The sequence below is a fragment of the Pristis pectinata genome, chromosome 12 (genome assembly GCF_009764475.1).
Source record: "Pristis pectinata isolate sPriPec2 chromosome 12, sPriPec2.1.pri, whole genome shotgun sequence".
Lineage (NCBI taxonomy): Eukaryota > Metazoa > Chordata > Chondrichthyes > Rhinopristiformes > Pristidae > Pristis > Pristis pectinata.
In genome coordinates this window covers 30,410,195-30,435,230 of record NC_067416.1, presented here as the reverse complement: position 1 = coordinate 30,435,230, position 25,036 = coordinate 30,410,195, and the positions used below count along the sequence as shown (strand labels likewise).

At 40.4% G+C, this 25,036-nt stretch overlaps 2 protein-coding genes across 5 annotated transcripts in view; one reads left to right on the top strand and one right to left on the bottom strand.

Moving 5' to 3' along the window:
* The window catches only part of kif11 (kinesin family member 11), a 41,407-nt gene extending 31,062 nt beyond the window's left edge, over window positions 1–10,345 (bottom strand). Inside the window, exon 1 of one of the 3 annotated variants that reach the window (XM_052026893.1) lies at window positions 10,210–10,345. The gene's annotated coding sequence lies outside the window, so the exon portion shown is untranslated. Of the gene's footprint in view, window positions 1–702; window positions 833–936; window positions 1,192–10,209 lie in introns of those variants that run through there. The other 2 variants (XM_052026891.1, XM_052026894.1) reach the window with 2 other exon arrangements.
* The window catches only part of ide (insulin-degrading enzyme), a 96,103-nt gene continuing 80,890 nt past the window's right edge, over window positions 9,824–25,036 (top strand). Inside the window, exons 1-4 of one of the 2 annotated variants that reach the window (XM_052026896.1) lie at window positions 9,824–10,185; window positions 15,102–15,286; window positions 19,750–19,957; window positions 21,038–21,207. In XM_052026896.1, coding sequence (XP_051882856.1) covers window positions 15,127–15,286; window positions 19,750–19,957; window positions 21,038–21,207 — 538 coding nt within the window. In that variant the 5' untranslated portion in view covers window positions 9,824–10,185; window positions 15,102–15,126. The other variant, XM_052026895.1, reaches the window with a different exon arrangement.

The window sequence follows — 25,036 nt, the reverse complement described above, 5'->3', positions numbered from 1 at the left end:
TTAGGCTGCAAGGTTCCAAGACCGAAGATGAGGAAAATTAAAAAAAAATGACATGCGCATCGCAGAAAAAAGTTTTCTTTGAACAAGATGTCCAGTGATTGCTAAATAAATTTAAGCAAGGATTACACTTAGCCCCGTTATAAAGAAATCTTTTGCTAGTCAAGTTGGTGCTTTCACAAAGTAACAAATTAAAACTAAACGCTCGATTGAAAGAAGTAATGCATTTCTCAAAAAACGGGAACCTCGTTTTTTTCAGGTGATTTAAATAAAAGTTTTGTTTAGATTTTTTTTGATCTGATTTAAATATATATTCTATATCATGTGGGCACTCTGTAATATTTCTACAACGTTTAGGCAGAAAAGAGCAGAGCATAAACAAAACGGTTCGCAAGCTGCCAAAAAAAGGCATTTAACACCTCACCAAAGTGTGGTCTTTTTCTAAAATGGACGTTTACCGTCATTGGGGAATTGAAAAGTTACGACTGCCAAATTTAAAATCCTCAGATTCAAGTTACAGATCCTTGGATTATGTTGACGGACTTTTTACACCATTGCAAATGCTACCTATGAACAAGGTATAGTTCAACAATCTGTAATATGGAACGAAGGCGGGCGGCCACGCAGTAGAAAGTCGGGTCTATTGAACACTTGCTCTCTCGCCCCGGAATAAGACTTATTTTTCTTAAATAAACAAACTTGTACCTTTAAAAAGTTGAAGACGCGTGGCCACAATACTGTCACATTATCTTAAAATGGGGAAGAAGACAGGACAGAGACCACCTTACAATTTATGAAACTCACACCGTTGGTCTCAGACTTTGTACAAGTTTACCAATGATTTAAACACACGAAAGGCGGTCGCAAACTCCAGATCGCTAGTCAGACCGGGAGACTCCCTATTGGTTGTTTCGAGCACATAACCAGAATTAAGCTTACCAAAACTGAAGTTATCAGATCTCTTGAATAAAATCTGCAGAAATTATTTCCCAGCCGCCGAAAATTCACACGAAGTAATTCCGACCTATCGATCATCCCGCGGCCAAGCTGAGCCGCACATTCAAAAATTGCGCTTCCGTGAGCCTCGTCCAATCAGAGTTTACCGAGGTCTGCTTCCCTTAGGATTGGTCGGTATTGCCTTTGGTCATGAAGCATGCCGGGAGGTCTTGGTGTTGCTGCCATGCAGCAGGAATCAAGTCGGGGTCTTCTGGTAGCCATATTGATAAGGGAGTATTTACCCGGAAGTAGCTTGTAACATGTACCTACAACTTATATAGATTTTTAAAATGAAAAAACGAGTCTAAATAATGCTGCCGGACCATGAGATGTGGTAATTCACTTTAACTGTCATATTTTTAGCCGTTGTGCAACCTTTATTTCCTTTTGGGGAAACATTTTATAAACAACACCTTGAGATGTAAAGGAAGATTCTGTTTAAATCTGCATTCAGTTGAGGTTTGTATTTGTACGTGAAGGAATGCTTTTTAAGCTTTACAAACTCGTGTATGTGACATTAGTCCACCTAAGAACATTAGCAAAGAGTAAACATCTTGCATATACAAAGCATTTTTTAAAATTGAAAAATATTTACAATTGCTAAATTAAGTGTCATATGACAATAAGGAATTCAAAATAAAAGTTAATGAGGGTTAGTTTTAAAAATATCGTTAAGAGTGGCTTGAAAGGTCTTAAATGAGGAAGAAGAGGTTGCTCTTCCTCATTTAAACTCAAAGTGAAACTGCGTAGCATAAATGGCAATGACACATCACTGCTGGAGAATGCCTTCTATGCACGCTTTGAGAGGGAGAATCATGACACCTATACAAGCCCCCACAGCTCCTGATGACCCTGTGGTCTCAATATCCAAGGCTGACATCACAGCATCCTTCAAGAAGGTGAACTCATGAAAAGGGTCTGGCCCATACCTGGCCAAGTGCTGAAGATCTGTGCAGCCCAACTTGCTGGTGTATTCAAGGACATCTTCAGTCTCTTGCTTCTACGGCCTGAGGTTCCCACCTGCTTCAGAAAGGCACCTATAGTACCTGTGTCCAAGAAAAGCATGGTGACCTGGCTCAATAACTACCATCTGGTACAACTTACAACCAGCATAAGGAAGTTCTTTGAGAATTTGGTTATGACATGAATCAACTCCTGCCTCAGCAATGACCTAAATCCCCTTCAATTTGCCTATCGCTGCAACAGGTCAACAGCAGATGCTATTTCATTGGCTCTCCACTCTGTTCTGGACCATACATCAGGCTGCTGTTTATTGACAACAGCTCAGCCTTGAATACAATCATCCCCTCCAAATTTATTACCAAGCTCCAAAACCTGGGCCTCTGTACCTCCTTTTGCAACTGGATCCTTGACTTCCTCATTGGCAGACAACAATCAGTCTGGATCGGTAACATCATCTCCTTCTCACTGACCATCAACACGTGCACCTCAAGGCTGCATGCTTAGCCCCCTGCTCTACTCTTTACACCCACGACTGTGTGGCTAAGCACAGCTCCAATACAATCTACAAATTCGCCAGCACCACCACTGTGGTTGGCTGAACCATGGGTGGTGATAAGTCAGCATACAGGAGTGTGGTGCTGCAATAAAACAAAGCCAAAACCAAGGAGCTAATCATTGACTTCTTAAAGGTGAGGTTGGGAGACCATGTACCAGTTCTCATTGGTGGGTCATAGGTGGAGATAGTTTGCAGCTTCAAATTCCTGGGTGTTACCATCTCGGATGATCTGTCCTGGGCCCAGCACATAGATGCAATCACAAAGAAGGCATGCCAGCACCTATACTTTCTTAGAAGGTTAAGGAGATTTGGCATATCACCAAATACTCTAACAAACTTATACAGATGCACTGTTGAAAGTATCCTGACAGGCTGCATCATGGCCTGGTATGGCAATTTCAATGCAAGAGGCTGCAGAGAGTAGTGGACACAGCCTGGTCCATCACAGGCACAGCCTTCCCCACTATTGAAAGCATCTACAGGAAGCACTGCCTCAAGATGGCAGCATCTATCATCAAGGATCCCCACTATCCAGGTCTGCCCTCCTCTCGCTGCTACCATCAGGCAGGAGGTGCAGAAGCCTGAAGTCCCACACCACCAGGTTCAGGAACAGCTACTTTCCTCCAACCATCAGGTTCATGAACCAACCGGCACAACCCTAACCCTACCTCAGCAATGGAACACATTGAACCACCTCTTGCACTACTGTGAAGTTGTCTCTGACTTTTTTTTGCGTTATGTCTTGTTTTGCACAGCCGTTTTTTAAATTGTCTGGTATAATTTATGTTCTGTGTGTTGTCTGCACCTTGTGCCTGTGATGCTGCTGCAAGCAAGTTTTTCATCGTACCTGTATCTCACCGTACTTGTGAATATGACTTGACTTGTGCTTGGGGTGAGAAAGAGCAGGATATGTGCAAGAGTGTTCAGGATAATTTTATCCTTGTTTCCTTTTTACAGACCCAGGCAAGACCCAGGTGCTTCAGACTACCTCCTTATGAATATGCACAAGATAAGTGCAGGTCAATTGCATAACTTAATTGCGTGTACAGGTGGTGATCTATACTCAGTAAATTCCAGGCTATTGTAGTTCAATAAGGGTTGAGATGATGAATGAGCAGCACATGCATACATGGGAGATATTTAGGATACAAAGAATAATGATCTTGAAATAAGGATGGTTAAGAGGTGTAATTGTTTTGAAATTCTGAAGGCTATTTCCACTACTTGGCCACTTAATGATAAGCAGTTATCAATTTAAAATCAGCAGCAAGATACCAAGGGAAGAGATAAGGAAAAGTTTCCTTATTCAAAGGCTGTAAACTGAGGTAAAGAAAGAAAATTGTCTGGTCTTGCCACTTTGTTGTTGTTTTTTAACCCTTTGAAAAATGCTGACTCAAATGCAAGACATTTTGCATATCCTGTTGCAAAGTGATTAACAAGGAACAACCAACTCATTATCTCCAATAAATATCGCCGATAATTCACAAACAGCATAGTTTATACATAACCATGGTGTAATACAAAATAAAAAAACTTTGTTTTTTTTTGTCATTTAAAAAACTTAAATCTGTTTAATGACATTAGTGTCATCGTAATTGCAAATGAAAAGAATATGGTCTGTATTTAGTGATCATCAGCAACAGCATTCAATGCTCATTATTTTTAAGCTTGGATTTTGTGCAAATAACGATAGCAAGACTGGGGTGTTCACTGATATTAATCTGCACAAATGACAGTAATGTTTACACTTCTATGTATGTCAAATTTTGCACATCTCTAGGCTGTGGCTCCACCACTGAGCTGAAAGACTTTAACAAGAGTCAGAAGTCATATTAATTATCCACTACTTATTGAGCGCTCACCTGATTCTATGCTGTCTCAGGAGATGAAAGTAGTGTTTCCCCATTGATTTCAATGGAAGGGAACAACTGCTGTGAGACTAGACTCATACTTTGCTCATTTAAAAAAGATTTTCCCATGCCTTCTTAAAGCCGTGGGTAAGCTTGTTTAGGTGTCCTGTTTGATGCCCTTTTTCTGTCCAGGGAAGAGGATGGCATGTTAGCCACTGCTTTGGGAAATCTTCCCAATGTTTTCTCAGTGTTTCCTCAATGTTTTATGAGGAGAAGATTGCTGAAGTTAAAGCCCTCTTTCATTCACAAGAGTAATTGGATCATCAGTGACCACATAATTGGGTCTTACTCTTGTCTATGATCCTTTTCACTACACTTTTCAGTGGTAATATGGGAACCAAAAGGATACGTGCCCCCAACAGGGTGCATGAGACCTGCGTGAACAAAACCAGCAGTAATGTTTCTCCTTAACTAATTAGACTGAAGAATCCTTCCTGAACCATGCTGAGTCTAAACCAGTAAGTACATATTAGAATATGTAATTCAATGCCAAATCATGTACAGAGAGCAAAGTGCATGTTAGAATATATAATTCAATGCCAAATCATGTACAGACATCAAAATAAAGTGCAAGGAAGATGAGATAAAGAGGAGGTAAACAACACAAAGTGCTGACTTTAAGTTTAGGAAAATATACTGCATCATACTCTGAATCATTGTAACTCCATATTTGTAGAAGTAGTTTTAATGTCCAGAAAGTTATATGGTAATAATTACCCTTTTGAACAATTAAAAATTAATAAAATCAAAGCACAGTCCTCAATATTTCTGTCTTGTTGAGTGTCTCTCAAATGGGTAAGAACAGCACTTCATGATGATATATATTTGAGTACTGTTTAAATGAAACTGTGGAAGAAACAGGTTAACTTGCAGAGAAACACAATGATTTCCCTATTGCATTTGTGCAAATGTTGGAAGCTCCAATAAGAATGTAAGGAATAGGCCATTTGGCCCCATACACCTGCTCCTCCATTAAATAAGGTAATTACTGATCATTTACCACAGGTCCACTTACCTCCAGTAACTTGGTATCACTTGATTCCCTTAATATCCAAAAATCCATTGATTTTTGGGTAGACAATTCCAAAGATTCACTGCACTGTGGGTGATCTTTCATCTGAGTCCTTAAGATGAGATGAGATGACACATGAGCCAGAGAAAACATCATCTCTGAATCTACCCTATCAAACCTCATAAAAGCTTTGTATCCTTCAAAGAAATCGACTCTTACTCTTCAGGACATTTGTATTATTTGTTCATTTTCTGGGATCTGGGCCCAGCTGGTTAGGTCAGCATTCATTGCCCATCCCTATTTTCTCTTGAAAAGGTAGCAATTAGCCGCCTTTTTGAACTGCTGGAGTCCTTCTGGCGAAGCTACCCTGACAATGCTGTTGGGTCAGGAGTTTCAGGATTTAGATCCAGTGATGTTGAAGGACTGGCCACATATTTCCAAGTCAGGATAGTATGTAACTTGAAGGAGAATCTGCAGGTGGTGGTGGTCCCATGAACCTAGTGCCCTTTCCTTGATGACAGAGATCTTAGATATGGGAAATGCTGAAGAGTAACTTGGACAAGTAACTGCAATGCATTTTCTTGATGGCACACACTAAAGCCACTGTGCATTGGTGGTGGCAGGATTGAATGTTTAGGATGGTTGAAAGGGTGCCTATCAAGTGGGCTGGTTTGTCATGGGTGGTGTCAACCTTCTTTAGTTGTTGGAGCTGTACTTATCCAGACAAATAGAGAATATTCCAACATGCTCCTGCGTTGTGATTCATAGATAGTGGAGGGCCTTTGGGGTGTTGGGAGGGAAGCTGCTCATTGCAGGATATCCAACCTGTGATCTCATTCTTGTGGCTACAATATTTATTTGGTTGGTCCAATTGAGTTTCTGGTCAGTGGTGACCCGCAGGATATTGTTGGTGGGTGACCGGGTGATAGTAATGCTATTGAATGTCAGGGCTAGGTGGTTAGGCATTGTCTTGTTGGAGATGGTCATTGCATGGTGCTTTTCTGACACAGTGTTACTTGCCACTTATCAGCTCATGTCTGAATGTTATCTACCCCTTGCTGTATGCAAGCATAGACTGCTTCATTTGTACAGGAGTTGTAAATGAAATTGAATATTGTGCAATCATCAGTGAACATTCCCACTTCTGACCTTATGATGGAAGAATGGTCATTGAAGAAGCAGCTGAAGATGGTTGAGTGTAGGATACTGCCCTGAGGAACTGATCCAATGATGATCTGGGGCTGGGGCAAGGGGATTGACCTCCAACAACCACAGCTATCTTCCTTTGTATGAGGTACAACTCCACCCATTGTAGTATTTTTCCCTTGCTGCTAATTAATTGCAGTTTTACCAAAGTTCCTTGATTCTACACTCAGTCAAATGCTGCCTTGACGTAGAAGTGAGTCATTCTAATCCCATTTCTGCAATTCTACCTTTTGGTCCATGTTTGGACCAAAGTCATGGTAATCTGGAGTTGAATGGTCCTGGTAAAATTTGGTAGATATCATGGGCAGTGGCTAGAATGATTCTGAGACTTGGAAGCTGAGAGTAACCACATGGACAAAGCAATCCAGGGACGTAAGCCTGTATTTAAGGTTTCAGGAGGTTACAAATTTCTGTAAGGACAGCAAATATGATTTAAATGTTGATGTTTAAATATCATGATTTCAGCAGAAGCAGGGTTAGTAAAAGCCCGATGTTCTACGAATAAATAAAACGTTTTTTTCCCCCAGAACAATGAGTTTGAAAATTGCACTGGAGACTTATTTTTGGTGCTGCACCATTGTTGACATCGCCTTTATACTACTATAAAGGGTTCTGACTGTCTGTCTATGCCTCTCATCATTTTTAAAAACGTCAATTATATTTCCTTTCAGCCTCCAACGCTCTAGGGAGAACAACCCAAGTTTGTCCAACCTTTCCTTATAGCTCATACACTCTAATCCAGGCAGCATCCAGGTAAACCACTTCTGCACCCTTTCCACAGTCTCCACATCCTTCCTATAATGGGGTGACCTAAACTGCACACAATACTCCACCCTTGACCTCACAATCCACCTCATTTATGACTTTGCACCTTATTGTCTACCTGCACTGCACTCTCTCTGTAGCTGTGACACTTTACTCTGCATTCTGTATTATTTTACCTTGTACTACCTCAATGCACTGCATAATGAATTGATCGGTATGAACGGTATGCAAGACAAGTTTTTCCACTGTACCTTGGTACAAGTGACAATAATAAACCAATTGCAATTCCAAGTGTGCTCTGACTAAAGTTTTATACAGCTGCAGCATGACTTCCTTACTCTTATACTCAACACCCCTACCAATGAAGGCAAGCATGCCACAGACATTCTTTACCACCTTATCCTCTTGCGTAGCCACTTCCAGTGAACTATGGGCCTGGACCCCAAGATCTCTCTGTACCTCAGTACTATTAAGGGGCCTGCCATTAACTGTATACTTTCTTGTTTAATTTGACTTCCCAAAGTGCAACACCTCACACTTGCCTGGATTAAACTCCATCTGCCACTTCTCCGCCCATATCTGTAACTGATCTATATCCCGCTGTATTCTTTGATAGTCCTTTATACTGTCCATAACTCCAGCAATCTTGATGTCATCTGCAAACTTGCCAATCCACTCATCTACATTTTCATCCAAGTCGTTGATATATATCACAAACAACAGAGGTCCCAGCACTGATCCTTGTGGAACACAATTGGTCACAGACCTCCAACCAGAATAACAGCCTTCCACCCCTACTCTCCATCTTCTGTGGGCAAGCCAGTTCCGAATCCAGTCTTGCAATTCACCCTGGTTCACTTTTATCTCCTGAATCAACCTACCATGAGTCACCTTGTCAAATGCTTTACTGAAGTCCATGTAGATAACATCCACTGCCTTACCCTCATCAAGCACCTTTGTCACCTCCTCAAAAACAAAATCAATTTGTAAGGCATGACCTGCCCTGCACGAAACTATGCTGACTGTCCCTAAGCAGGCTACGCTATTCCAAATGTGCATAAATCCTATCTCTCAGTATCCTCTCCAATAGCTTCCCTAGCACTGACGCGAGGCTCACTGGTCTATAATTACCTGGTTTCCTCCCACATTCTAAAGATGTGCTGGCTGGTAGGCATAGGTGGATGGTCGGCGAATCAGGGTGGTCATGTGAAAGAAAATAAGTTACAAGGAAATAAGGAATATGGAATTGCTGGCATTGTTCTGAAAACCAGGAGATGTGTCATAAGAAAATATGAAATAGTATAAATATGAAAATATAAACCACCCTCTTCCTTGCAGAGTGCAAGAATCTGCTGGTCCAGGTATTCTTCCTTTCTTCTTTCCACAATCTTTGATGGCTAACATGTCCCTCATATAGGCACCCTTCCCTCACACTGACTTTATCCCTTTCTGCTTTCAGTTGACCAAGGGAGCATAGCACCAGTAACAATGTTTAAAGGACCTGGTCGTGCTTCTGGAAGCATTTTAATAATCTCACATGTGGTCACAGTCAACAAGTTGGACTCAGATAAAGAAGAATTTCTTCACAGAATCTTTTGAACTCTGCACTATGCAAGTTCAGTCATTGATTGCATTCAAAACAGAGATTGATAGATTTATTAATATTAAACATTATGGGAATAATGAAGCAGAGGCAATCAGCCATAACAGAGTACATCTGAAGGGCCAAATGGGCTACTTCTGCACTTAATTATGTTATATATCCTGGCTCAGGATGTATTTTAATGTCATGGCCAACAAGCCCTATCTTCTACAAATGTACCGACACACAAGATGTCAGATTGCTCCAGATTCCAGCATCTGCATTTTCTTGTGCCTTAATTCTACAAATGTACAACTGAATGTGCACACATATGCACCCATGTTCCAAGCTCACCAAACAAAATATACAGTAACGTTCTTGTGCACTATCACATAATTAGACGATTATAACTCTTAACACACACATTCCTGACAGCTGTTTATGGACACTAAAGGTACGTCACACACATTGCAACATATTAACACTCACGTTTTGCAGGAGAGGATGGTGAACAACCATTCACTGCAACAGTAACCTTGCTTACAATTCAGTGGAACAGAGACCCTAGTAGCTGTTGGTTAGGTAATCCTCCTCCCCAGATTTCACCCCTGCCTCATCCCTTCAATCTCTTCTGGTTCACAACGTCCCTCAGTCCTGCCCTTACCTTAACTATGCCCTTTTCCCTTTCCGTTGCCCATGGAAAAGAACGAGGAGGAGGCATAAGACCAACGTTGGCTCAAGTGCAAAGTTTCTTCTTCCTCCCCCCCCCCCCACGGTGCATGGACCATCATTATCAGATATTGTCCCAAGTGTGGTGGGATGGGTGGGGAGGGAAGGAACCTGCCCTGTTGGTGCTGACCGTGAACTCCCTGGGAGTGGAGCAACAAGGTTCCATGGAGATGACATCAGCAGGTGCGGTGTGGTATCAGAGGGATTGTGATGTCACCGCACGATGTTATAAATCCCCCCCAAGGCGGGCTCTGCCTTTAACACCAGCGGGGCTGTGGGTGGAGGCCCGGCCCGGCCTGGCCCCTAGCCCGACCCGACCCGCAAAGCCAGTGCGCCCCAGGCTGCCGTCTGAGCGGCGCGCACGGTGCTCGCTCACTCGCAGGCGGTGAGGAGCCGCAGACGGAAGGAGGGCCGCTCCGCTCGGCAGGACACGCGGTGTGGGAGAAGGACGCTCGCCGGCGGGGTTGAAGTGAGTAGATTGCGGCGACGGTACCTTCCCCCTCCCCGGGTCTCGGTGGATCGACTCGGGCGGGGTGGCGGAGGCCCCGGCTCACGGCGCTGTGTTGCGGGCGGACATGCAGCTGGCGCGGCGTCTCCTGCAGCTCTCCTGCCGGCCTCGGCGGTAAGTGCGGGGCTGCAGGCCCCGGCCGGGTTTGTGTGAGAAGCATGGCGGAGGGTTGAAGGAGAAGGGCGGCCGCTGTGTTGGATCGCGGGAGCTTGGCCCTCCCGCCATCCAGCAGTTCGACAGCGGCCGCAGGTTGGGACGCAGGCCTCCGTCCGCCATGTGGCGGCGAACCGAGGGGTGAAGGTCATCCATTGGGTCGGATATGTCGTACGGCCGGTTCCCGCGAAGCCCCCCAGGCTCTGTCGTTGGGATAACCAGCCACTGGGGTCTTATCCCGGGGAAGTGACTGGTCACCGGGTCACGTTAGGGTTGGCTGCAGGTGGAATCAAGGTTTTCCGGGGGGTAACTTGAGCTGAACGTGCAACAGGTTTGAACGATCTAGAGAGTGATTGTTGCTCCCTCTGGAGTGGGGGACTTTAAGAAGTTTGCACACTCTGAGCCATTAATGCGCAAACCTTTCCAAGGAAGTAAGTCTTTGTTTTTAACTGTCTACGTTTTCTTGCATTTCTGATCAATTTCGTAGTGTGAAAGTGCACAAAACGGGCACCTCTTGTGTCTGACATGTTTTAGTGTAATTGAGCTACGCGAAGACGAACAGTAGTTTGCAACCACCAAGTCCCTACTCAAGTGCTTTCACTTCCACTGCAGTGTAGCGATAGGATCCAATGACACGTGGCTAACGGAGGTGCAGTTTGCAAAAAAAAGGGAATTTAAAGCTCATTGCACTTGTCAGTCCTACGCAAGGCTAATTCATCGTCCTGTCTTGAAGGCTCTCCATGGATTTGGTGATCGTCACTTAAAATGTTTATCTTTTATTCCATTATGATGTGATCATTTCTTCATTAAATGCTTCCTGTGACCAAGCCTTGTATACTTTATCAATATTGTTTTGGGAAGTTTCTTTTTATCAAAATTAAATTGATTGTCCAAATGTGGGAATAGTATTTGCTGATTTAATCTTCTGCATAATTCTTCATATGTGATATTTGGAATGCTTGTTTGCATTGTGTATCCTGTACAAGCTGAGAAACGACAAGTAATGATGGAGCAAAAAAATCACACTTTTGGTGTCTTCAGGTTTTTGTGAGAGATTTGTCATCATCCCTCCCCAGATTTATAAGATGCCTCGTAAAAATTTGCAACAGATGAGAGCCACCAGCTTCCACGTTCGGCTATCTGTCCTAGCCTTGTGCATGTGGTTCGATTTGGACACATAAGAAGCAAAAACGTGACATCTCAGTGATTATATTTCACTTTGATGAAAGAAAATAAATATCCTCCTGTTGGCTGTTTTCTTTTACCCTCTTTGTTCCTGCTCATTGAATTAGGACTTGATTTAGACTTAACATTGAAGTTGATAAAGTACTTGTACTGATAATGGATGCACAAATTTACAATTTCTGTTAGGATGAAGCAGTTTTGGATCTGCACCAACAATACACTTGAACAAAGTAAATATCTGAATTATAGTTCAGCACTCTTTGTCAGAACTGGGAAAGAGAGAAACTATCCACTTTGACTTTTCTGTCTGTCACCCTCTGCACTTTTAATAGCAAAGCCCAGTGTAAGCTTGACGAACAACACCTCATTTCCATTAGGGCCTATTGCAGCATTTAGGACTTGATAACAAACATTGGGAAGCTTTTTTTTCCCCCTATATCAGAACTGGCCATTTCTGCTTGTCATCATGTTGGCTTGGTTTTCCTTATTTTTTCCACATTGTCTAGCCTGCTAGCCATGTCCCATCACTTTGCCAATTAAAACACATTACACAGACAAAGAAGCTGATAACTGCCCTCCACCCATGAAGCCATTTGGATTTATCCTATCAGACATTTCCCTCGTTTGAAACATTCCTCCTCTACCTTCTCTCCCACTGAAAACTAACTTGTTTTTCTCTTTCCCAGTTCTTTTCAAAAGAGTACTTTAACTTCTTTTTCCTTCCACATGCTGCTTGATGTGGTTGAGTCTTTCCACCATTATTTGTTTTTGTTAAGAAATTGCAATCTGAATCTGGTATTATGTTATTGAAACCATAGGAAATAATTATTCTTTGCAGCATTATTTTTAAAGTAAAGGCTTTTCATGCCACACCATTTTCTCAACGGGCAATAAATGTTGGCATTGTCAGCCACGTTTACACGGTGAAAGCATTTTTATCACACTATTTCACTGAGTTAATGTAGTTTGTTTGACTAATGCAGAGAGCTTTCCCGGAATTATTTTATTCTTGCATCTTATTTCTAATTAGGGGTGTAATGTTGATATTGCAACTTTGCCCTAATGTGGACTGCTTTGAGATGCTTAATACTTGGAGGGTAATCTTAATTCTCACTTCTGTACAAGCTGCAAGATTGAGGATGTTGGTAATCTAAACTAAAGAAAAAAAATCTGAGAAAACTCAGCAGATCAGGCAGCATCTCTGTAGAAAGAAACAGAGTTAACATTTCAGGTTAGTGATTTTTGATCACAACTGGACATTGTTACCTTTGTAGTAAGCTTCATGAAGGAACAGGCAGGGAAAAAGTAGAGAGGGGGCAGGAAAACAGCCTCTACTCTGAAGACGGGGCAGCAAGGGGGAGGAATCATAGCACAAGCAAAATATAATGATGGGCAAGTTAAAAAAAAACAAAAAAATAGCATTATTCACATTACCAAGATGTGATGAGGTGCCCTCTTATCTGGGGAGACGAAGTGCAAGATTGGGTGAATGCTTTACTGAAAGCCTCTATTCAACCCATTTGATGATACCATTCAGGACATTTGCCTAAAATAATTCTATGCTCCATTCCCTGTCCTTGGCTTCAATCTATTCCCGTGAAGCTCTAGAACTCAATCACAAATTCAGCAATTACAGGTCCTTGGACAGTTGACTTTGGTAAGGATTCTGTCATTTAAATTTGCTCTGGACTTACCTTTTCGATTCTTTATTTGACTCAGTAACACTATTTTGTCTTTGGCTGTCATTCCTTTTGTTGTTTAGTCACTCTTGTCTTGTGATGGACCTAACTTTTTTTTCTTTCCTTTCTTCATCTCATTTCCTTACACCTGTACTTGTTTGAAACATATTAAATCTGTAACGTATTACAGTTTAGGCAAAAGTTCACTGATCATGAGTACTTAAAGCATTTTCTTTAAATTATGTTGGATACTAGATTCAGATTGGTTTATTGTCATTGGTGCAATGAACTTCTTGCTCTTGTGAAGCTCTAAAAGTATTTTTTCACTTTGAGGCTGAAATGAGCAATACCGATTAGTCTGTTTGGTACCTTAAAATAGTCCATGTCAGAGGTGTTGATTGTCATGGGCAGGGATCCAATCCTTGTACAAAGTGAACCTAGACATGGGTGTCGAGAATTATTCAAAATGGGAGTATTGCATCAAATCAGATGCTACCTCACTTGAACCCCATAAATTGATGCATTCCAGCTGCTGTTACTGGGATAATGAATAGTTGTGAAATCTTGACTTTTCCATCGCCAGCCCTAGAGTGGTGATATCAGTTGTGCTGTCTCCTCCAGTTCGTGGGCCAGGATAAGATGTGATCAGTATTAACTGAGAACCTTAAGCCTATAACGTCGAGGAATAGAAATGGGAATGGGCCATTTGGGCCCCTGTGCCTGCTCTGCTATTCAGTAAAATCATGGTTGATCTTTTACCTCAGCTCCACTTTTCTGCAGTCACTTAATTTCCTGACTTGGAAATGTATCGTGTTCCTCCATCAGAGCTGGGTCAATATCCTGGAACTCTTCTCCCCCACAGCAACTCACACCTCAGGGACTGCAGCAGTTCAAGAAGGCAGCTCACCACTACCTTCTTAAGGGCAATTATGGACATGCAATTAAATGTTGTCTTAGCTGGAAAACCCATAATCCCTTGAATGAAAAAAAACTCCCTGATTCCCTTTAATAGCTTAAATACTTTTCCTTGAATATACTCAGTGACTTAAGCCTCCACAGCCCTCGTAAGTAGAAAATTCCAAAGATTTATTATCCTTTTGGTGAAGAAATTTCTTCTTATGCTCTGTCCTGAATGGCTGACCCCTAAATTTGAGAAAGTTCTGGACACCCCAGCCAGCGGAAACTTCATTCTTATATTTAGACGAAGGATTTCGACCCAAAATGTTGACTGTCCATTTCCCTCTATAGATGCTGCCTGACCTGTTGAGTTCCTCCAGCTTTTTGTGTGTTGCTCCAGATTTCCAGCATCTGCAGTCTCTTGTGTCACAATGGAAATTCTGCTTATTTTGTTGCAATAGCCGCTCATTTTTGTGCATCCAGGAGAATATGGCCCACTCTGCTTAACGTCTCTCTCAGGAATCAATTTGGTTAAAAGATCTGGGACCTTGTGGTTTGTAGGGTTAAGTTGCATGTTGCTTTCACAAACTTGAATTGGATGTTTCAGCTCATGCTGTCTGATTGGATTCCTTCCTTCCTTTAGAACTTGGAAAATGCAAGTTAGTTTGTGAATAATTCTTGGTTGACTATGAGCATTCATTATTGCAACAATGTATTGATTGATATTTGTTTCGGATTGATCTGGTTTATTATTTCAGTAAAGTTGCCATAGAATGAAAAATTCTTGTAATTATATCAAAATTGTCCTGGAAGGAATGCATCAAGTAATCTGTCTGCAGACAATGGAACTTTTATTGTGAGATGCTATTCATGATATAAACATGTTTGCCTTTCCTTCAGTACTATTCTTGCAGTAGAAATACAGTAATTCAATATTTGTGATGGACTGTTTCCTGTTTGCAGCCTGCAGCCAACAAGAAACCTGAGAATGACTAACGCTGCCATCAAGAGAATAGTGACCAATGTTGTGAAATCACCAGAGGATAAACGTGAATATCGTGGATTGGAACTCTCCAATGGCATTCATGTATTACTTATTCATGATCCCACTACTGACAAATCCTCTGCAGCTCTGGATGTTCACATTGGTATTAAGAGTTCTTTATTCTGTCTTAATTTTAATTAATGATTTCCTTTTTGTGCTTGCTATTTTGCTAAACTTGAAATTGTTAACAAAGCTATACTTTCAACAATCAAACCACATTTGTGTTCATTGTTCTTATTCTTTATACTTATCTCCATGCTAATTATTAATGGAGATTACATTATTTCTAGAGCAAGTTGAAAATAATGCACATTTGTGTACAAGTTCACCATGTCCTCAAACTGAACCGATCAAATCGACTACTGTTATCTGTAATTGATTTGGCATGTTGGAAAACAAAAATTCGTAAGTGAAGTTTAAATCCAATGCAGACCGTTTCAACTGGTTTATCAAATTAGCACCCCTGTATGTGATATTAAGACTAATGATGTTTTCTCATATATCATTGGAAGAGCATATACAACTGAAGTAAATTGTCACCTGAAGTTAGTTGTTGCCACCTATGAAGTTTTTTTTTCTTCTGTGATGCTGGAGGAACTCAGCAGGCCAGGCAGCATCTGTAGAGAAAAGCAGGCAGTCAATGTTTCAGGTCAGGACCCTTCTTCAGGATTGAAGATAGGAAAAGGAGAAGCCCAACAGATGGGAGGGAAAAGCAGAGTAATGATAGGTGGACAAAGGAGGGGAGACAGGGTGGGCACAAGGTGGTGATAGGCAGGAAGGGGGGAGGAGGGGAGAGCAGGTCCACTGGGGGATGGGCCAAAGGTAAGGAGGAAAAAAGAGGGGTGAAGAAAATAGGCTAGGAAAGGGAAGAAGAGGCATGGATAGTGGGATTACTTAAAGTGGGAAAACCCAATGTTCATGTCATTAGGCTGCAAGGTTCCAAGATGGAAAATGAGGTGCTGTTCCTCCAGTTGGACCTCCTGGCAGTGGAGGAGGCCGAGGAATGATGTGATGGAGTGGGAGGGGGAGTTGAAGTGAAGTGAATGGAGTATATGATATTAAGGGAGGTGCAGGTAAATCTGTCTTCGGTGCTCCAAGTGTGGGCTCCTCTACATTGGCGAGACTAAATGCAGACTAGGTGACTGTTTCACAGAACACCTACGCTCCACCTGTAACTGTGATCTGCATCTTGCTGTTGCCAATCACTTCAACTCCCCCTCCCACTCCGTCACAGATCTGTCAGTCCTCGGCTTCCTCCACTGCCAGGAGAAGTCCAAGTGCAAACTGGATGAACAGCATCTCATTTTCCATCTTGGAACCTTGCAACCTAACGACATGAACATTGAATTCTCCCACTTTAAGTAATCCCCCCCATCCATGCCACTTTTCTTCCCTTTCCTAGCCTCTCACTTTTCCCATCCCCCTTTTTTCCTCCTTACCTTTGGGCCATCCTCCGGTGGATCTGCTCTCCCCTCTTTCCCCGTACCTGCCTTATCACTATCTCCTACCTGCATCTACCTATCACCACCTTGTGCCCACCACACCTCCCCTCCTTTGTCCACCTATCACTGCTCTGCTTTTCCCTCCTATACAGTATATTGGGCTTCCCCTTTTCCTATCTTCAGCCCTGAAGAAGGGACCTGATCCGAAATGTTGACCATCTGCTTTTCTCCATGGATGCTGCCTGGCCTGCTAAGTTCTTGCAGCGTCATAGTGTTTTTCATCTAGATTTTCCAGCATATGCAGTCCTTTGTTTCTCTTTAATTTTTTTTCCCACCAGTTGTCTTGCTGAAGATACATTCTCTAATTCTGTGGACCTTAATGTTCCTGTTACCATATGTTGTCAGTTTTTTTTGTCTTAGTTGAGCTATAATTTTTTCTTAGATAAATATAAAGTAAAAATCTAAGCTGTTATCTTTAGCCTCCACCAAAAGGTCCGAGTCCTTGACTTCAATTTCATCTTCCTCTCAATCACTTTCATGTGTTGAACTGGGCAATTAGAAACCTTGGCTTTCCATTTGACCAAGCTGATTTTGGATGCTACATCTTCCACCACAATCATTGCCTCACTTTAAGCTTTGAGGCACTTCGTACTTCCATTTGTTTGTTATTAGAATGCTCACCCTTGTCTGTTCCATTTCTAGATCCAAGTATTCAGTGCGTTGCTGGCCACACTGCTATCATCTATGCTTTGTAAATTAAAGATAGGGATAGCAGAATTTTGTATTAAATTATCAACAGCAACTCCTATTCATCGTCATGCCTTTCCTTTTGTGTTTTTACTAAGAACTTAAATTTCTTAACCAAATATTTTTATTTGCCTTGTTCCACGCTATATTCTAACCATTTTGTGTCTTAACAACTTCATTTTTTGTGGCCTCTTGTGTTTCTCACCTATCTTTGGCCCACCATTCTTAACCATCCAGGTAGCCTATGCTGGAGTTCCTTAAATGTATAACAAGTTTTTATTCACTTTCACACTGTCAAATGAGTCAAATAAAATCTCCCCTCATAAGGGAAGCTGGAATTTTCTGCTGGGATGCAGGTAATCCTGCATTTTATTAATTGCTAAACTTTGGTCTTCATTTGCTTTTATTCTTTTTATTTATTGTTTTTAATGCTGTTTTAGATGGCTTTCTCAGTTGGTTAGTATAAAGGACTATATGCAAAATTACAATGTATATAATGATGCTCTTAAACTCTATAAAGTATATAAAAACATACATTTTTTCTGATTCTCAATAGACTGAATTTTCTGAACTCTGCTCTACCTCTTTTCCTGAATATGTTATACCTGGGTTTGCAAATGTGCATCTCTCTCCTCTCCTGCACATGACCTCTGCCATCTGCTGCTTCACACTTGAAACTGGTTTGCAGCACCACCAGATGATTTAGTATCTACTTGCCACATGCTGTCTTGACTTCTTTGCAAGAAACTTAGCAAAGAAACACATTCCTGATTAAACTTGTTTGCTCAATATAGTTGGAGTCTTTTTTTTAAATATTATTTGCTTCAGTGAAGCACTGTGAGAATCTTTGTTTTATATGAACTGCATAAGTACAAATCAAAAAGCTGAAAAAAAGATGCTGGCAATCTGAAATACAAACAGAAAATGCTGGAAGTATTCACCAGGTCAAGCAGCATCTGTGGAGAAAGTAACAGTTGTCACTTCAGATCAGATTTGATTCTGATGAAGAGTGATTGACTGGAAATATTAACTGTTTCTCTCTCCACAGATGCTTAGTATTTCCAGCATTTTTCAATTCTTATTCTACAAAAGCACAAATTGTTTTACATTTGATTACACAGAATTGGCGACATTATTTCACTTAAAAGGGCAAATGAGTTGAGTCCTGTCTTGTTGGTATTGTTCTACTTTCAAAAATCATCCAGGAGAGCAACTGGGGGCTGGAATACTTTTGTTCTCTTCCTAACCCAACCTGGGGCACTGAGCGCAATTGTATGACCTAACAATGCCGATTTCAAATCAAATAATAAATTTCCTAATTCCCTTAAATAGTTGAATGGAAAAAAAATCTTTTAGATCCACTTTTTGATAAACTATATTCTTCATGTGGTCATTATTTTGCAGTTACATGAATATTTAAGAGAATAAGCTGATTGTATGTTGTCCTTCAAAGTGATTGGATTTGAATTTTTCACCTGTACTTGAGTTCTTACCTGCTGTAGTGCTGAGATTTTGAACATATATAGTTTAATCTCCACAGAATAAACCGTGTGAGGGCCTTGTCTACTACTCAGCAAAAACTATGGATAATCTCTATCTACAATTTAAATTGCTAAAATTTATTGTTTTGGAGAACATTATTTTTCAAAAGAAAAATGTCTAGGGAAGATGTTTTTGGGGGGGGGGGGGAATGGATGGAAATTATATTACATATAACATTGCTTAAGTGTGCCATTGTTTGAATTTTCTTACTTCATCTATTTTAAAACAAAGGTCATAAATTTTCTAGGTTATCTAGCTGATTTTTATTTTGTTTGAACAAAATGCAACTTGGAATAAAAATATTGTTTGCTACAGATCAGTAGTTTGTAATTGTAGTGTTTCTGAAATTTGTAAATTTTTCTTGAAATTTTAAAATTTTTAAAATTTTTTTTATTTACAGCATGGTAACAGGCCCTTCCGGCCCAATGCCGCCCATTTTAAACCCAAATTAACCTACGTGTACGTCTTTGCAATGTGGGAGGAAACCGGAGCACCCGGAGGAAACCCACACAGACACGAGAGAACGTACAAACTCCTTACAGACAGCGATGGGAATTGAACCCTGATCGCTGGCGCTGTAATAGCATTGCGCTAACCGCTACGCTACTGTGCTGCCCTAATTGTAGTGTACTGTGTAATTGTAGTGTTTTTAAGAGAAGCAGCACCTTAACAATCTAGCAGTGTCATTCCACGTGCATATTTCTTTGTTTATTTTGGAAAGAAAATTGATCATCATACCTTTTTTTAATATGTTAAGGGAAAATTGATCAGGATTATGCAGAAATTTCAGTAGACTCTATAGCTTTACATTTTCACTTTCCATTTTAATTTGCAGGCTCTTTGGCAGATCCCAAAGAGATACCAGGGCTAGCCCACTTCTGCGAACACATGCTTTTTTTGGGAACAGAAAAGTATCCAAAGGAGAATGAGTATAATCAGTTTCTCAGTGAACATGCAGGGAGCTCAAATGCATTCACCAGCGGAGAACATACCAACTACTATTTTGATGTATCAAATGAGCATTTGGAGGGTGCACTTAACCGGTAAATAATGGTTTATTAATAATTTTAAAGTTTCTTTTTATTCTCATGTATCTTGTCCCAGATTTTTACATTAAAATGCTGGAAAGCTTAAAAGATGAGATCTGTTTTCTGTACAGGACAACTTGCAAGATGGAAATCATGTTATAAATTTGGAGTTGGTTTCACCTTGTATACTCACATTCACAGTTTAGGTTCTTCCAAGGCTTTCTGGTTCTATTTTCCTATGGTTCAAGTATAGTGTAAAGAGCTGAATTCCACAGGTGAGGTGAGATGAGAATGACTGTTCATGATATCAAGATAACATTTGATTCAGCACAGCATGGAGTAGGCTAGTATAATTAAATTCAATGAAAATAAAGGGAAAAGTACTTTTCTGGTTAGTGCCATACTTGCATGAATCCGTCAAAGTCAACCAATTTCAGTTTCATTGATGACCTTCCTCCTATCATGTCGTCATAAATAGCGATGTCTGCTAGCATGATCTGTGTATGGCACATGTTATTTGCCACTTAAGGACAGTACCAGCTTTCAGGTATTTACCCTCCTATCTATTAATATCTTGGTGATTAAAACATAATAGGACCAAATACAAATAATGTGGTTGAAAATTCCAAACAATTCTGGCAGGTAGACTCAAGCTTTTCCACATTTCCAAGTCAAGTGTGGATTGGAATACTTCCTGCTTCTTGGGGGAGTTCTGACCAACAAACTCAAGCAGCTCAACATCAACCACGACAAACAGCTTGATTTGCATCAAAGCCTTCACTCCTTTTACTTCTATGGCAATCTGCGATTTTTGGATGGGGAATTGTTTGTTTATTCTATGGTTTTGAACAGTCTAAGAGAGAGATGATGTGATTTTATGCAAGCTAAGAAGTCCCAGTGAGTGTACAGATTTGTAGTTGTTGCTTTATTAAGCAGTGTTCCCATGTTGATCAAGGAGTAAAGTAACACAAAGTAATTCTGATGGTAAATTGAAAAACATTTGGAAATTGATTTCTGATCTGATGATTAATCTTCTAATGCATTTGAAGTTTTGAACTAGTGCTCTCCTGCTCTAACTTTTTTTTTTAAATTTAGGTTTGCCCAATTTTTTCTCTGCCCTTTATTTGACCCAAGTTGTAAAGACAGAGAAGTCAATGCTGTTGACTCAGAGCATGAGAAAAATCTAATGAATGATGCCTGGAGGCTGTTCCAATTGGAGAAGTCTACAGGCAACCCAGACCATCGATTTAGTTCATTTGGAACAGGTAAGTGTTTGTATGGTCTCCTCCTTCAAATTAATAAGCAATGACTTGAAGTTGTTGGAAAACACAATTTGAGAAAAATTGCACAATATGTTAAAGATAATTGAGAACTAGGCATTATCCAAAGATAGAAGATAGCTCACTGATCTAATTAATGACTCATTATGCATCAATAAAATTGTGTTTTTAAAACTACATTATGTTGTGCATTCTAATAACTCCTAAAATGAGTTTGGGTTCCCAACAGCATTTTAAAAAATAGTTGCAGCATGCATTTACCCTCAATGCAGTGGAAATGGGCAATGCTGGTAATTGCTTTCTACTGCAGTGGTTTTGTAATAGTGCCACTGCTTGGAAAAATAAGCTGGGGTTCTATTTCCAGTTGTTCAATAATTATTGCATGAAATGCATGTTGGTATGTTGGCTGATGATGACTTGTGGCAAGAATGTGATGCCCTCAGGATGCATTTTTTGCTCATTCTTTCCAGCACAGGACAGGATTGGCTGCTGCATTGAGGTGTGCAGAAGCCCTTTAGGTTGCCTTGTCAAGTTCAACACAATCCAATTGTCTGTTTGCATAGGAAGCACAGTGCAATTAATTTGAAAGCATATGTTAAAATGTGCAAAGAATATAAGAACATAAGAAATTAATGTGGGAGTACTCGAAACAATCTCCTGAACCTGCTGCTCCAGTCAGTAAGGTTATGTGATTTTTCTCAGGGGGGTATGACAAATTCTGCTTGCCGTGCATCAGTTAGGTTGGTTGTTAATTTGTCCATTATAATCAATTCATCAGCCACATGATCAAATCACATGAAAACAACTCAGCTGCTGCAAAACAAAACTTGCACATTTTAAAATGTATACCCTGTGATTTATTTGCATTCTGCTCGTGCCTAATGAAGACTACTGTTCTTGTATTTTAGATTGAATTAATGGAACTGCATTCAGGATCAAAATTAGTAATACCTAGTTTACAATCTTAACATTGTACTTAACAGCCTGTTCTTAAGTACTGATAGTGTGCCCCTTTGAGTTGTCATTGCTGTTGACTGTAGTTGATTTGTATTTGCCATTTGTCTGAAATGGAAGAAATCAAATTTAAAAGAAACTTCATCTGAATAATGTTCTTTTCTTTAGAGTATTTATGCAGTGGATAATTTTAAAATAACATGATTAGGTCTAAACTCTTGTGTTTAGTGAATGTGATATTTAATTTGGAATGGCTAATCCACTGGGTTGGATCATGTGCAGCTTCTCTGCTGGTAATTTGAAAGGAGTTTAAGATCTGAAGCAATTCAGTGAATATTATAGAAAAGAGAATTGAATGTAATAGTCACTACATTTCAGAGTAATACAGCATGGAAATGGGCCATTCAGCCCACCATGTCCACACTAACTCGTGGGTACTGATCCATATTAATCTCATCTTCTATCAACTAGCCCATGGCATTCTATGCCAAGGCAATTCAAGGCCTCGTCTAAACACTTCTTAAATGCAGTCAGCGGCTCTGCTTCCTCCACTTTTGACGGTGCATTCTGGATGCACTCTGGGTGAAAAAGGTCCTCCCTCAGATCCCTTCTAAATCACGTTCCCTTATCCCAACACTGTGTTCTCTAGTTTTGTGCCTCTGATATGTGGAAATATTTTTTTCAGTCAATCCTGACTATGTCAGGCATAGTTTTATATATGTCAATCATGTCCCCTCTTAACCACCTCTGCTTCAGGGAAAATAGACCTAGCCACTCCAGTCTTTCCTCATAACTGAAACAGTCCATTCCAGGCAACATCCTGGTGAATTTCTTCTGTGCGCTCTCCATCACTATCATATCCTTCCTGTATTGTGGTGACCTGCTGAAGTCTGACCTATGTTTTATAAAGTTGGAGCATAAACTGTTGTTCTATTCAATGCCCCGACTAATGAAGGCCAGTATCCCAAATGCCTTCTTAACGACATTTTCTACCAACACTGCAAAACAAATGGCAATAAAGGGTTGAACCATTTTTTGGACTATGGGTAATACAGAACATTATTTTACTTTTAAAAGTAGTCCATGGAATTATGTCTTTTGCTGCATTATTTTCTTCCTAATTAAAGTAGCTGTACATTAGCTCTTGGAAGAAAATTCATATAATTGGTATGAGTAATTACTTTTGAACAAAGCCCATTTAGTCATCAACTCAGCAAGTTATCTGGCAAACAGTAAATTAAACAAGTACTAAATTAAAACAATTGCAGAAATGATTTATTGATGCTGAAATTAAAAACAGAAAATGCTGCAGATACTCAATCTGTCAGATGCTGCCTGACCTGCTGAATTCCTTCAGCAATGTTGGTTTTTATTTCAGATTTCTAACATCAGCAGAGTTTTGCTTTACAAATTATCAATACTGTTGATTTATCTTAAGGAAATAAGTATCATGATCTTGCAACAAGCAAGCCACGAGAAATTATTTGTATCCCAATGACTAATCTGTTGCTGAAATAGGTGGTGTAACTTGAACTATGAAAAATTAATTTATAAACTATATATTGCAGAAGAAAATGTCTGCATTTGTTAACAGTTGATGTGTTTCCATCTCTTCTAATTTGCTTACCTTCTAGATGGGCAAAAATTTCATCCAGTTAAATACTGTAAAGTTTGAAGCTCTTGTCTTTGTTCCCCACCACACATTGATGCCTTTTCTTGACAAATGTCTGAGGCTAATCCAGACTAGTCTTAACTGGTGTTATGACTGCATCTGTGATTAGCTTCTGCCCATCCATTCTCCATCATGGAGAGTTCATCTGTAATATTATTCCATTACCTTCCCTCTCCCTATTTCTCCGATCTTCATTTTTGCAACCTCTGGAGATAAGATATTTATTTATTAGTCACATGTACATTGAAACACAATGAAAGGCATCTTTTTGCATTACTGAGAATCTGCTGGGGGGCAGCCTGCAAGTGTCACCACTCTTCCAGCGCCAACATAGCATGCCCACAGCTCCTAACCTGTATGTCTTTGGAATGTGGGAGAAAACAGAGCACCTGGAGAAAACCCATGCAGACACATGGGGAGAATGTACAAATTCCTTTACGGACAGTGGCGGGAATTGAACCCGGGTCGCTGACGCTGTAATAGCGTTATGCTACCCGATACACTGTTTCTAAAATTGAATCCCTTGCCTAAACCTAACTAGTCAGTCCACAACTGGTGGCCACGACTAGAGCTATTTAGCCCCACATTTGCGAATTTCCTCCCTAAACCTCTACACCTCTTTCCTCCTTTTAAAATGTAATTTAAATCTTGCCTCTTCAGCCAAACTTTGATTTTTAATTTAGTTACCCTTGTGTGGCTTTGCATTAGATTTTGTGAAGCTACTGGAAAATGTTGAGGAAGCCTTACTATTTAAGGCGCAGAATCTGCTGATGACTGATTTTGTAGGTGGAAGTATGGCATAATCTGTTTAAAAAAATCTAATTATGCAAGTGTTTAGATTGTGTTTCTAGCTTAGAATGTTATTCAATTGCTGATGTTCTAATGTTTGTAACAGAAACCACTAATGGTTTCTTTTAAAATTTTCTATGGTCTGCAGTTTTATTTTTGATTTTTTTTTATTTACAGCATGGTAACAGGCCCTTCTGGCCCAATGAGTCCACGCCACCCTTTTTTTTGAACCCAAATTAACCTACCCATACATCTTTGGAATGTGGGAGGAAACCAGAGCACCTGGAGAAAACCCAAGCAGACACGGGAGAACATACAAACTCCTTACACAGCGACGGAAATTGAACCCTGATCGCTGGCGCTGTAACAGCATTGCGCTAACCGCTACGCTACCGTGCT